General features: G+C 41.0%; 1 protein-coding gene across 1 annotated transcript in view; it reads left to right on the top strand.

Moving 5' to 3' along the window:
* The window catches only part of LOC126092490 (putative inorganic phosphate cotransporter), a 398,407-nt gene that overhangs the window by 195,168 nt on the left and 189,399 nt on the right, over window positions 1-13,840 (top strand). The window contains exon 3 of the mRNA XM_049908107.1: window positions 11,662-11,713. Coding sequence (XP_049764064.1) covers window positions 11,665-11,713 — 49 coding nt within the window. The 5' untranslated portion in view covers window positions 11,662-11,664. The remainder of the gene's footprint in view (window positions 1-11,661; window positions 11,714-13,840) is intronic.

Genomic DNA, 13,840 nt, shown 5'->3' with positions numbered 1-13,840 from the left:
AAGTTTATTTCCTAAAACTTGTTATTGTACTGAAATAATCTTTTGTCACAAAGTAACAAGGCAAGTGTTTTATTTGTATATTTTTCGTGGGAAACTGTAATCGTTATGGAAGATTATATACCTGAATGTTTGACACAACTAGTAGTAGAAAACGCTGCACATTAACCAAACCACACGCCTCCTCTCCGTATCCTGCTATGACATGAGCATGGGATTCTCCTCACATACCGCTACAGAGCTGTTCCTAGCACAGCTGAGAATTGGCAACACCGTCACAAACATTTGGCAACACTGTGACAGTGGAATCACTTCCACGTATGGTACTGAACTGACTCGCTAAATTCGCTTGATATTCCCTTTCCATTTGAATGACTCGTGCTATATAATCCTCATGTAAACTAAGACACTGAGACTGAAAATTCAATTTTTTGGCTAAAAAAATGCTGTTCTTCACATAAGTGACAACTTTCATTATCTTTCACGATGTGTTATGAGGCTGAGCGACCAATACCATGATGAGAGTGGAGTGCTCGCAGCAGTGTGTCCGTAGCCCCGTGGTACAGCCCGTGTCTCGTGTCGCAACGGCTCAATGAACCGTTAGTTCTAACCGTGGTAGGATCCAGCGTGTGCGAGCTTTTTTTTCTGATTTATTTTATGGAGCTACGAATTTCCAGAAAAAATTCTGTAGCGAAATCGGAAGAAAAACCTTTACACTTCAAGTCCTCTTGGTAGCTCGATCCAGTAAGTTGTGTTAATGGTCATAGATCTTGGCTTTCTGACTGTCAAGCTGCTTCACAATACAAGCGTCTCTGAAGAAATTCGAATCGACCGTCAACGATACGAATTTCAATCTTGTTCTTCACATAAGACTCACATGCCAGGGTGATAAGTATGAAGGGAATGGACCTCTTGGTTACTGTAGGGCCTCTATGCTAAATTTCCACAGTAACAGTTAGGAACTCTCTGCAGACTTACTTTTTCTCTGGGTAGCTTCAAATATGGGCAATTTTGTGGCCTTAAATCCACTTGAATATTTTAAATATCACTTGTGAGCAGCGTTTACTTCTCCTTTAATTAATGTATAGACCTCAAAACAAGCAGTATGACTGAGTAGCTATGTAGCAGGTTCTGAAATGTATTGAAACTATGTTTTGCATCCATTTACCAGAGGGAATCAAAGAAAGGCACCAAACCCATTACACTGCATTTACTCTCTGTGCCTTGACTAACACATATGAATCCATGAAAAAAATAAATTATTTGAAGAATCTCTGTGAAAGGAAAAAGAACAGGATATGACACTTTAATTATAGCGCGCAGGATCACAATCTGTGCCACATCGATTAATTCATCTAGTGTAATAAAATACTCACCAAATGAAAACGGTTTTGTGCCTCCGTTGAGCGTAGAGTGTGAAACACAAATCGTAGACAGATTTTATGGGTCACCACTCAACAGCATTAAAGCATTTCACATTGTCGAGAGTGAGGAGTGGAGCAGACGTTGCCGGCAGAAGGCAGCGCAGTGCCTTAACCCCCGCCGGTAGGCACCAAACGTGTCACAGAGAACTCACAAGGGAACCTCCCCATCGCACCGCCCTCAGATTTAGTTATAAGTTGGCACAGTGAATAAGCCATGAGAAACTGAACACAAATCAATCGAGAAAACAGGAAGAAGTTGTGTGGAACTATGAAAAAAATAAGCAAAAGATACAAACTGAGTAGTCCATGGAAAGACAGGCAACATCAAGGATCGTGTGAGCTCAGGAACGCCGTGGTCCCGTGGTTAGCGTGAGCAGCTGCGGAACGGGAGGTCCTTGGTTGAAGTTCTCCCTCGAGTGAAAAGTTTACTTTTTTATTTTCGCAAAGTTATGATCTGTCCGTTCGTTCATTGACGTCTCTGTTCAATGTAATAAGTTTAGTGTCTGTGTTTTGCGACCGCACCGCAAAATTGTTCGATTAGTACACAAAAGGAGTGCCTCTTCAATGGGAACCGAAAACATATAATCGCAAGGTCATAGGTCAACCGATTCCTCCACAGATAAACACGTCTGATATATTCTATACGACACTGGTGACGGCATGTGCGTCACATGACAGGAATATGTTGTCGACCCACCTAACTTGTACACTTGGCGAATGGGTAAAAAGATTCTTCTAATTTGCCCGTTTTAGGTTTGCTTGTGGATGTGATAATCATTCCCAAGAAAGTAATGAAAACATAAGACTTTGTCAGATAATAATTGTCTGAAAATAAAAAATTAAACTTTTCATTCTAGGGAAGACTTGAACCACGGACCTCTCGTTCCGGTGCTGCTAAAACTAACCACGGGACCACGGCGCTCCTGAGCTAACACGATCCTTGATGTTTGCTTATCGTATCATGGACTACTCAGTTTGTATCTTTTGCTTATTTTTTTCATAGTTCTACACAACTTCTTCTTGTTTTCTCGATGATCTGTGTTCAGTTTTTCAAGGCCTATCCACTGTGCCAACGTATAACTAAATCTGAGGGAGGTGCGATGGGGAGGTTCCCTTGTCAGACGCATGTGATGTTCAGAGGCGGATAGTCGGCCAAGAAATCTCTCGCTAAAATATTGTTGAACCAAACTGTTATTACCAATGTGACAAAAAGCGAAATATTTTGTAGATTCGCTTGAAATACACTCATAGCTTCAGCACCGAGAGGAAAGGGGTGATAAAAATTACGTCGACATGTGCTCTCGGTTGCCAGATGTCGTAGTAGCTAGTCCTTCGTTTTACCTCAAGACTACAGTCGCAGTGGAAAATAATGCTCTCAGACTGCACTCAAGACTTCCTCCAGGAAGTGATTCAGTCTACAATGTAGTCAGATCGAGCATATTGCCGGACATAGAATTCTGATGGCAGCACGATTGTATTGTCCACCTTACGAACAATTTTTTTGTTTAAGACTGTATTTACAACACATATTGTACGCTGAACACCCAGAAAAATTAATAAAAGAAAATTATTTTAGGAGAGAAACGTTAGCTACAGCGTTCGAAGTATTCATAGTATTGTACACGTGTGTGTAAATGTCTTCCAATGCCCACTCAGAGAAGACAAGGATACACAGTCTAGCTACAGTATTATAAATACGCCTCAGTTCGTGGATGAACTCAGACTTAGGTTGATAATCATTTTGAATATTTGGCAGTACTGTACCCATTGGTGTTAAACTCGTTTTCAACCAATGATTCCCACAGCTACAGGAACACTACTTGTGATACCTCTTAGACAAAATACTTATGCAGTGCTACCAGACGAAAAGATCAACCTGACACAAACTGTGGGAAGTTTGTCTCACAACCTTCGTACCTGGATAAAGAGCTTTTCCTATTTGAGATATCTGTGAACGTTGCTGCATAAAACGATTTAAGAAGAAACTAAATTCCTTCAGCTACGACAATGTTTAAATAAATCGTCTTAACGGCACTAAATCGTGGTTTTTGAATCGTTTACTGGCTGTACTCTGCCGCATTTCGCTGGTTGGAAGGCAAAAAGCTTACTGACAAATTTCACACAAGGAAAAGGAGGACGAAATGTCTCCCACTGGAAGGTCATGTTGTTTTATTTAAATGATTACAAAATCAGCTAAAACGAACAGTGAGGCTGTCAGTATAAGCACATTACTGTTGTTAGAATGATGTTGCACTGCCCAGGGCCTGTAATGATAAAGGGCCCGTTTAGGTCAGGCATATTGTATACAGAAGTGGAAGAGAGAGCACCACTAAATTCCACAATCTGCATGCATTGCATACACACTGAAATTACTGTTTCAGTGTACTATTGGAGCCCAATGAGTGAACTGCATATTTACCGGTGAAAAAGAGCACTGGCAAACAGTCTTCGCTACATTAGGTTACTTAAACTAGTGTCATTCTGAGCTAGACTTTATGGTCAGCGACTAAGTATAAGGTCAATGAGTCGGATGCAGGTTTTGCAACTGTGAAATACTTTCCTATATTATAGAAGTGAATATTAAATCTGAACTAATAATGCGAAAATTTTGCCTTGGATAGCTTACAATGAAAATCTTTCTGTTTATTGCAAAGGAAAACAATTGATTTTCTAAAACATTCTCTGCCATACAGAACTTGAAACAGGTCACGTCGACCAAATCTTGTGGAAGAACTGACAGCGACGTATAACGGAAGGCAGTAAGATCCCTTGGCTTTTGGTTTGGCAGTATTCGACAGCCATATCTAAGCTCAAGTAAATTAAGTAAGGCAGCCCGTTTTTGTTATCAAGTAACGTCTTCATCAATTACTTTAGTTTTAATGTAATCTGCGAGTAATTGCTGATGTTTGATATTAACATGTAAAGGACTCCGTAGACAGGGAAAGAACCTCTTCTTGGGCAACTACTTCTATAATGACCAAAAGACATTAAATGATCTTCAAGCACATGTGTTCCAGCAACGGTATGAAGAAAATGATAGTACAATGACGGTAATAATCGAATTATCCGGTAACTTCACACTTCACAGTGGATTTTCTCGAACTAAGAAATTTGCTGAATTAGTGAATATTTCAAAATGGCTTTACAACGAGGCTATGATGCCTAGAAGAGTCTTTACATCCTGCTGACATGAGAATAGCATAATCTCCACGTCAGAAGATTGCTTCTACTGAACCATTTAATAGACTCGCATCTTTTCCACCATGACTAATTTTGTAAGCTAAGCACATCATCTGTTACAGCTGGGAAATGTGGCCACAATGGTCTGGTGGAACGAAATATCACAGGTGCAATGCGTGGGTTCAGGCATTTATTTTTGAGAGGCCCAAACAGATTTACTTTACCTCTGGTAACCTCAAGAGAAAGACGTTATAATCCTGAATCCGCATTAAACATCACGTTTCTTCATTACCAATTGGGCAGAGTCGATTCACGTTGGGAAATGACATAGGCGGAAGTCATGGTAAACAGAAATACTGTCTCCAGTAAACATACTTACATTAGAAAATTTTATTTTATTTGATGAAACGATAGCCATTTAAAGGAACAGGGCTCTTATTTTTCTTGTACTTGATTGAACTAGAGACGTTGAAAAATTTGGTGCTGGACTGTGATTCCAATTCGTATCTCATCTTTCGAGGATCTGAATCTCTCGGAACAGTATAGTTCAATCATTTCGTTTCCTTTTCCCAAGATTGCAATCTTCTCTAGGTCTCCTCCAAAGGTTAGTATGTGGGTCCGAATCCTTACCCAGTACAACAATATTCATAATTTCATTTCGAGCCCTATCACGTGCATACCAGTCTGCTAGTGAAACTTAACGTGCATTTTTAATGTCTGTTCATGTGTTGCCAACAATCGCAATAGGCGTCGTTATTTCTGGTCAAACACGCACACATCTTACTGTTGTTGAGTAAGCAAGTGTTACTTAAGCTATGTTCGTGGATGATAAAGAAGGACGTTAGGTGTGCGGTTCGATTGTCGCTCAGGCACAAAAATTTGTAGCCTTATTTTAGATTCAAACATCTAGCAGCTGGTAAGAAAAACCGATACGTAACATTTGATTTTACTTAGTTAACAATCAGTTTGTGTGCTGGGTTCGTATCTCCGTCACAGAATTTCACATCATGCGCTTCATCTTTAAATGCATGAACACTTTGTTTCTTCTGAATGGAGGTATATCACACATCTTTCGTGGTTAGTTAACAGGGACGAAAGGGTCTTTACAGGAGTCTCGGTTTATTACAAAACTGTCGTCTTTTTTTTTTTTAAGTTTAGATTTGGTTACTGATATTGGCGAAAATTTCTGTAATTCGTGCCTCTTCATGACTAGTCAGCAATATGGTATGATTAGATTAGATTAATACTTGTTCCATAGATCATGAATACGACATTTCGTAATGATGTAGAACGTGTCATTTTAATGAAAGATTTCTTTACATACCATGATTCAGTTTCTTTGCAACAATGTTTTACTCTCTCTCTCATTCTTTTTTATTTTCATCTCTCTCCCTCACTCTCTCTCTCTCTCACACACACACACACACACACACACACACACACACACACACACACACACAGTCTTTTTTTTTATTTGTTTGTTGTGCTCGACTATTGGCGAGGCACGAAAACGTTAATAATTTTCTTAGTGTTGAGTACAGTTACGAAAGATATATAAAAACAACTATGAGAGTGACTGATCTATGAAGCTTAGTTTGCAGTCAGTTTTGAGTATTATTAGTAACTACGCTCCAGTCCCTAAACCCAGTTACAGAAATGTGAATCAGACGGATTACGTATTCCAGGCCGGCCGTAGCAGCCGCGTTTTTGAGACATCAGCTATAGTCACTTCCCAGCTCACTGTAGGATTACATCGCTTCGTCTTCTTCCTGCTGGTAATGTAACTGAGATTTGGCAACAAGGCAAGGTATATTTGGAAACTCTGTGATCGACGAGTTTCTTCCTGGTGTGCACGGAATTAAGCCTCAAAGTTCACTTGATTTTTCCTGTCATTTCGATTGAATAATCTGAGTTATTATTAACGCTTAAGCTGTAACAAAAGATTGTAAATTTACGGTTTTCAGCCCAGGGAAGGCGTTGCACGTGAAAATCGCATCTAATCTCGTCCTTTAAATAGCGGTTTACGAGTTCTAGCCACTACTGGACTCGTAAGAGGAGACCTAGACGCATCCCTCTTCCCCAGCTCTGTGGAAACGTGCTAACCTGAGAGAAAGCGTCTGTTACGGTTTGCGGTTCCAGTCTTGCTGACTGTAACGTTCTTATCCCTTCTGCGAAAGAGCTACAAGCAGTCAGATCATACATCGATAAGGAAATCGCAAGAAAATACTTTCGGCTCATAGTGCAATGGTGAAAAACTTACAATGCTGCACAACAGGTAACGCTTCTTTCCGCTGCTGACAAACAAATTTTGTGTTTCTAGGAATACATAACTGAATTTATGAAATGCCACATTTGCATACCACTTGAGTATGACACAGCATACCAATCAAACACAGACCCAATTAGAAAATACTTTTCTGACGTATTTTGGCACGATGCGCTCTCCCCATACATAATACAAAAGTTTCGAGATATATCGGCAGCCTGGCCATCTATTAAACCTGAAAAGAACAAAATGTCGCAGATGTTAGCCCTTTTTCCACATGCGACTATTTTGGGTTGAGAAGTGAAGGGAATTATGTTCAAAGTTCCATTAGATCAATAACTTCAGCAGACAGCAGTATGGCGTTTTAAAAAATGTAGCAGTGAATGTACCCAAACTCGCGACGTCTTATCAACAGTGCGCGACGCTTACCGTTACGCTACTAGCTGACTCGGATCTAGACTTCTGAGAGACAGACAGTTACAGCTTTTCTTTTGCACTGCACGACGTTTTTAACAAACAGATAGCGCAATAGAGTAGCTCAAGTCGAAAGGAACACTTCCTGTTTAAATTTCTGCATCCTACACTGTTGGCAATTCTGTGTAGGTGTCAGTTACGTGATTTTATTTCGGTGATTACAAAATAGAGTCGAATGTATGCACTGGGTAGCCGAGGCAGCTAGTTCATGGCGATTCGGTCAACCAAGTAAATGGATGTATTGATCATGCTGCAAACCACTACAGGGAGTCTGTGTGTCAGAATTCTCATCCAGTGTGGCGCAACATTGTTATGATAGAAAAATGAGTAATGGAGAAGAGAACTTGGTGGTCTCTTGGATTGATGCTAGATTTGTGTACTTATGGTCTGGGTTCGAATCTAACTTCTGCTGATGATTTTTGATAAGGAGAGACAGATTCTGTTCTCTTCTGGCTACGCCAAGTGAAGAAGGTATAATGGTATTGTGGTCTGACATTCATGTTAAACATGATATTCCTTCTCTACCAAGTAGACGTTAGGTTGAACCACAATAAAGACAGGAGTCGCGACACGTAGAAACTCAATCAACAGTAACCTTTCTTATACTAGTTATTTATTTCTAGTGACGAAACAAACGCTATGTAGGGTCACAGGACACTTATTCCATCTTTTATTTGAGCTTCTGTATGCCGATAAAATTGGTTCTGAACTGGGAATGCAACTCAGAACGCCCTTAACGCGGAATTTGATCCATTCGTGACAATACAGCTCGAATGCAATTTGTTGTTTGTTCAAAACTGCAGATTCCTCAACATCTCCACATATTGCGCGTGAAAGGGTTCGAATGCTGGCCCGGCACTAAAGCTTTCATTATCTATTATTCAGCTCTAGCATGAGAACACCTATCTGGTGGTGGGTAATCATTTTGATTTTTAATGTATTTTCTTTCGTTGTCAACACTAACGGTATCTGACGTTTTTGAGTCCCAGTGAGACACAGAACTGTTTGCGAAATCATTGTAAATTCAAGGATGTTATTCCGAGCTGCTGGTGGAGAAAAATTCGGTAGCTAACGTCTCTTTGTGTGCAGTCAACAACGAAATGTGTGGGGCTCGATTCCCAGTCAGCACTAAACTCTTCGTCATGTTATTTCTAGTTCAAACATGCTCACATGTCGCTGCTGGTGTAACAAACCCATTTTTAACGTTCGTTTTCTCTAGAATATAACAGCGATAGGTGCCAGGTTGGAGTCCTGGGAAAGAAAAAATTAATGTGCCGGGGTTTGGCTCGTCATTTCAGTAAAAACATCTAGCTACTGCCGAGAAAATCCGATATGTCACAGTTGATTGTGCTTCGATGACAATCCAATTAGGTTCTGGGTTCGAATCCGTGTCCAGCACAAAACTTTACCTCACGGCAATTCAAGTAAGTTACTTGTGAAGAAGCTATATTTAACTTCTCTCGTAGTTCGTTAACAAGGACAATAGATGCTGGGTAGGAATTCGCGTCCGTTAACAATGTTTACGTTATGTAATTTAAAGTTGATATTTGCTAACTGACACTGCCTAAAATCGAGGTATATCACTCTCTGTATGCCTAGTCAGGAATGACTGTTAGTTTCCGTCAATCACGAAGTCTTTGCTTAGTCTGCATGACCTGGGTTTGAATCCATATGCAGAACGTGACGGTTCGTCGTGTCATTTGAAGTTCATGCATATTCTCAACCAACTGCTCGTGAATAACTTAAATTTTTAATGTCGTTTTGTGTTAAATATTAGGTACGGTATGTTATTTTGAAGAGGAAATCATGAATACGACGAACTTACTACGTGAATTACCTATCTGACGTAATAAGGAGAGTGGTAACATTTCATGTATGTCATTTATTGTAATAAATGTGAGCTTACAAGCCTGAAGAACCGTCTTATCTGTGATAAGATGTTCCCTGATATTTGTAGTACCTTGGTATTACTTTACATCTTGAGTTATTGCTGTACAGAGCAGTGTTTTCTAGTGGTGACTTGTTGGAACCATTTTCAATAGTCAAACGACTGTACCGAGGGGCGATTAGAGGACCTGCTAGACAGCTGCGCTATGTGGGTTGCATTCGAATCAGGCGAAATGCAATTCAGGTCGTTCGGATACTTTTGAGCACGACTGTACCAACAGTTGGCTCGACGAAAGATCCGTTTTGAAAGACTGGAAAGTTACACAGGTCACACCAGTATTCAAGAAAGGTAGTAGGAGTAATCCACTGAATTACAGGCCCACATCATTAATGTCGATATGCAGCAGGATTTTGGAACGTATATTGTGTTCGAACATTATGAATTACCTCGAGGAGAACGGTCTATTGACATACAGTCAATACAGATTTAGAAAACATCGTTCTTGTGAAGCACAACTACGTCTTTACTCGCTCGAAGTGTTGAGTGCTGTGACAAGGGATTTCAAATTGATTCTGTATTTCTGGATTCCCGGAAGGCTTTTCACACTGTACCACACAAGTGGCTTGTAGTGAAATTGCGTGCTTTTCAAATATTGTCTCTACTATGTGACTGGATTAGTGATTTCCTGTCAGAAAGGTGACAGTTCTTAGTAACTGACGGAAAATTATCTGGTAAAACAGAAGTCGTTTCTCGTGTTCCCCAAGGTAGTGTTAGAGCTCCCTGCTGTTCCCTATCTATATAAACGATTTAGGACACAATCTGAGCAGCCTTTAGGTTGTTTGCAGACGATGCTGTCATTTATCGTCTAGTAAACCCATCTGAAGATCGAAATAAATTGAAAACCGATTTAGAAAAGATATCTGAATGGGGCGAAAATTGGCAATTGACCAGAAACAATGAAAAGTGTAAGGTCATTCAAACGAGTGTAAAAGGAATCCGTAAAACTTCAGGTACACGATAAATCAGTCTAATCTAAAGGCCATAAATTCGACTAAATGCCAAGGAATTACAATTACGAACAGTTTAAATTGGAAAAAATACACACATGATATGTTATGTGGAAGGCAAACCAAATACATCGTCTTATTGGCAGAACACTTACAAAACGTAACAAATCTACTAAAGAGACTGCCTACACTACGCTTGTCCGTCCCCTTTTGGAATAGTTTGCTACGCGGTGAGGGATCCTTACCAGGTAGGATTAGTGGAGTACGTCGAGAAAGTTCAAAGAAGGGCAGCACGTTTTGTATCGTCGCGAAATAGGGAAGAGAGTGTCACTGCAATGATACAGGATTTGGGGTGGACATCGTTAAAACAAAGGCGTTTTTCCTTGCCGAGGAATCTTCTCACGAAGTTCCAGTCACCAACCTTCTTCTCTGAATGCAAAAATATTTTGTTGACGCCGACCTACATAGGGAGAAATGATCATCATGATAAAATAAGGGAAATCAGAGCTCGTATAGGTGTTCGTTCTTTCCGCGCGCTATACGAGATTGGAATAATAGAGAATTGTGAAGGTGGTTCGATGAAGCCCTGCCAGGCACTTAAATGTGATTCGCAGAGTATCCATGTATATGTAGATGTAGATGTAGAGGTACGGAGATGGTAACGTTACGCCATGGGCTTGTTCAAAAATGATTCAAATGGCTCTGAGCACTATGGGACTCAACATCTTAGGTCATAAGTCCCCTAGAACTTAGAACTACTTAAACCTAACTAACCTAAGGACATCACACACACCCATGCCCGAGGCAGGATTCGAACCTGCGACCGTAGCAGTCGCGCGGTTCCGGACTGCAGTGCCAGAACCGCTAGACCACCGCGGCCGGCCCATGGGATTGTCTTTCTCGTTAGGACGTGGTCCTCTTATTGCGCTTAAGAAAGCGTGAAATGCAGAACGGTATCAACACATTTTAGAGCACAGTGTACGTACTACGTACGGTAGAGGAACAATTCTGAGACGATGATTGATTGTTCCAGGATGACAATGCATTCAGTCATAGAGTAGCAACCGATGTAAAATGTACTTAGGTATTTCGAATGGTACATCGTGCACGAATAAGGTCGACCCTCGAACGCAGCAGATCTTAATACTTTCGTATAGAATCGAAAAGATGTTACATTTGGGTATTGTTACGGCGTCATAAACGCAACAAACGGTCTTAAGTCGAGACACTAGAAATATATTCCATTTACTGTTACAATATTACCCATTTATGGTAAAAACGAGGCCATATATACGCATTTGTTTACGAAAGTCACTGTATCGAGTTTTTGGAAACATTATCTTTTGTTCTGTAATAAAATTGAACTAAAATAGTATAGCTGCTATGATTAAAAACGCATTGTAATACCTCTTTCTTTCTTTGCAGAAAATGGAACCTCCAGCCGATAAATCAGGGTCCTGGTTACGTAGAATAAATGGTAAGTACATCCAGATTATGCATGATGTGTTTCTACATCGTACCTATACTGACTCTTTAGTACGCCTGTGTTTGTATATTTAAAAATTTTACTGCCTAAAAATACACTTTCTCATTTACGTAATTTTTACTATCTATTTTTTGTGGTTTGATGATTTTCGGGTTCAATACAGAGAAACCAAACCAGTCACCAGTAAGTAATAGCCACTGTTCAAGGTCTACCGTCTCCAGAATGCAGGGCTGTGCTCTTTTCTGGCTATCTAAGACAAACTACCACGAATGAGCAATGTTGACGCCATCGCATTATTAGGTACTTCCGCTGATTAGCTGACTTTTCTGACATCAGGAACAGCAGAGAAGGGCTCCTACTATGGTAGGTGTGTGAGTCTAGGATGTTTTCTGTCCTGGGCGTTCTGCGATAACTGGTGTGGGTGTAGCCTTACTTTTTGATTTTGTGGCCCACCGAATATATTGTCTGTTAGTCAGTTTTGCTTCTCTTAAATATGCACTTCTTTTTCTGCTCTAACAATACGTTTTTGCCACAAAAAGTCCGCTCTAACATCATTACAGAGTGGAACTTAATAATCCAATATCTCTCCTCGAATCTTCTTCCCTGATAGGACCATAGAGTTTTCTGATATCTGGATATATCCCTGGCTCGCCCATTGTGCACTCTGTCACCTGATGTATAACAAACCCAACATCCCTCCCGCAACTGCCTTATAACTCCTAAGGATGCTCAGGACCTTCCGTTCTACACTATTTTTGGCAGGCTCGCTTCGTGGAAACATGTTACACCACAGAATAGTTTGAATATGCCGGAGCAATCCATTAATCTTAGATAATGTGTCCCACCACCACATGGCAGACATACACCCAAAAATACTGCAAAGTCAAATAGAATACAAACCTGATATTGTCCTGTGTTAAGCAGACCCACATTTGTCGGTACAGAATATTCCGAAGGAGTTATAACCCTGTTAAGGAACCTTAGCGAAACATGGATCTATTCTCACACTCCAGAGGCATACACTCAGTGACAAAAGTCATGGAATAACTACTACATGCATATACTTGTAAGCAAGATATAAAATGGCAGTACATTGGTGGAGCTGTCATTTGTAGTCGGGTAATACACGTTAAAAGGCTACCGACGTGGTTATGGCCGCATGACTGGAATTAACAGGCATTGAAAGCTGAAATGTAGCTGGAGCTAGACGCATGGGACATTCCATTTCAGAAATCGTTAGGAAATTCAGTATTCCGAGATCCACAGTGTCAATACCAAATTTCAGGCGTAACCTCTCACCACGGACAACGCTGTGGCGAACAGCCTTCGCTTAACGACAGTGAGCAGCGTGTAGAATGTAAGTGCAAACAGACAAGCACCCGTAGGAATCAATGTGGGGAGCACGACGAACGTATCCGTTCGGACAGTGCGGCGAAATCTGGTGTTAATGGGCTATGGCAGCGGTCGACTTAAGCGAGTGCCTTTGCTGACAGAACAATATAGCCTGCAGCACCTTTCTTGGGCTCGTGACCCTATCGGTTGGATCCTAGACGACTAGAAAACGGTGGCTGTTGGTAAGAGCACTAGGGTTCGAGCCGGCCGGTGTGGCCGTGAGGTTCTAGGCACTTCAGTCTGGAACCGCGTGACCGCTACGGTCACAGGTTCGAATCCTGCCTCGGGCATGGATGTGTGTGATGTCCTTAGGTTAGTTAGGTTTAAGTAGTTCTAAGGGACTGATGACCACAGATGTTAAGTCCCATAGTGCTCAGAGCCATTTGAACCATTTGAACTAGGGTTCGAGTGTGGCATAGACCGCACGAAGCTATGGGCCCAAGTTGTCAGCAAAGTAATGTGCAAGCTGGTGGTGGCTGCATAATGCTGTGGGCTGTGTTTACCTGGAATGGATCCCCTGGTCCAACTGAACTGATCATTCACTGGAATTGGTTATGTTTGGCTAGTTGGACACCATTTGCAGTCACTCATGGACTTCATGCTCCCAAACAAATATGTGGCATATCACTGAGCCATAATTATTGTTCGCGATTGGTTTGAAGAATATTCTGAACAATTCGAGCGAATGGTTTGGCCACCCAGATCGTCCGCTTTGAATCACATCGA

This window comes from Schistocerca cancellata, chromosome 7 (genome assembly GCF_023864275.1).
Source record: "Schistocerca cancellata isolate TAMUIC-IGC-003103 chromosome 7, iqSchCanc2.1, whole genome shotgun sequence".
Classification (NCBI taxonomy): domain Eukaryota; kingdom Metazoa; phylum Arthropoda; class Insecta; order Orthoptera; family Acrididae; genus Schistocerca; species Schistocerca cancellata.
Note: the sequence above shows the minus strand (reverse complement) of the source record. Positions and strands in the feature narration are given on the sequence as shown.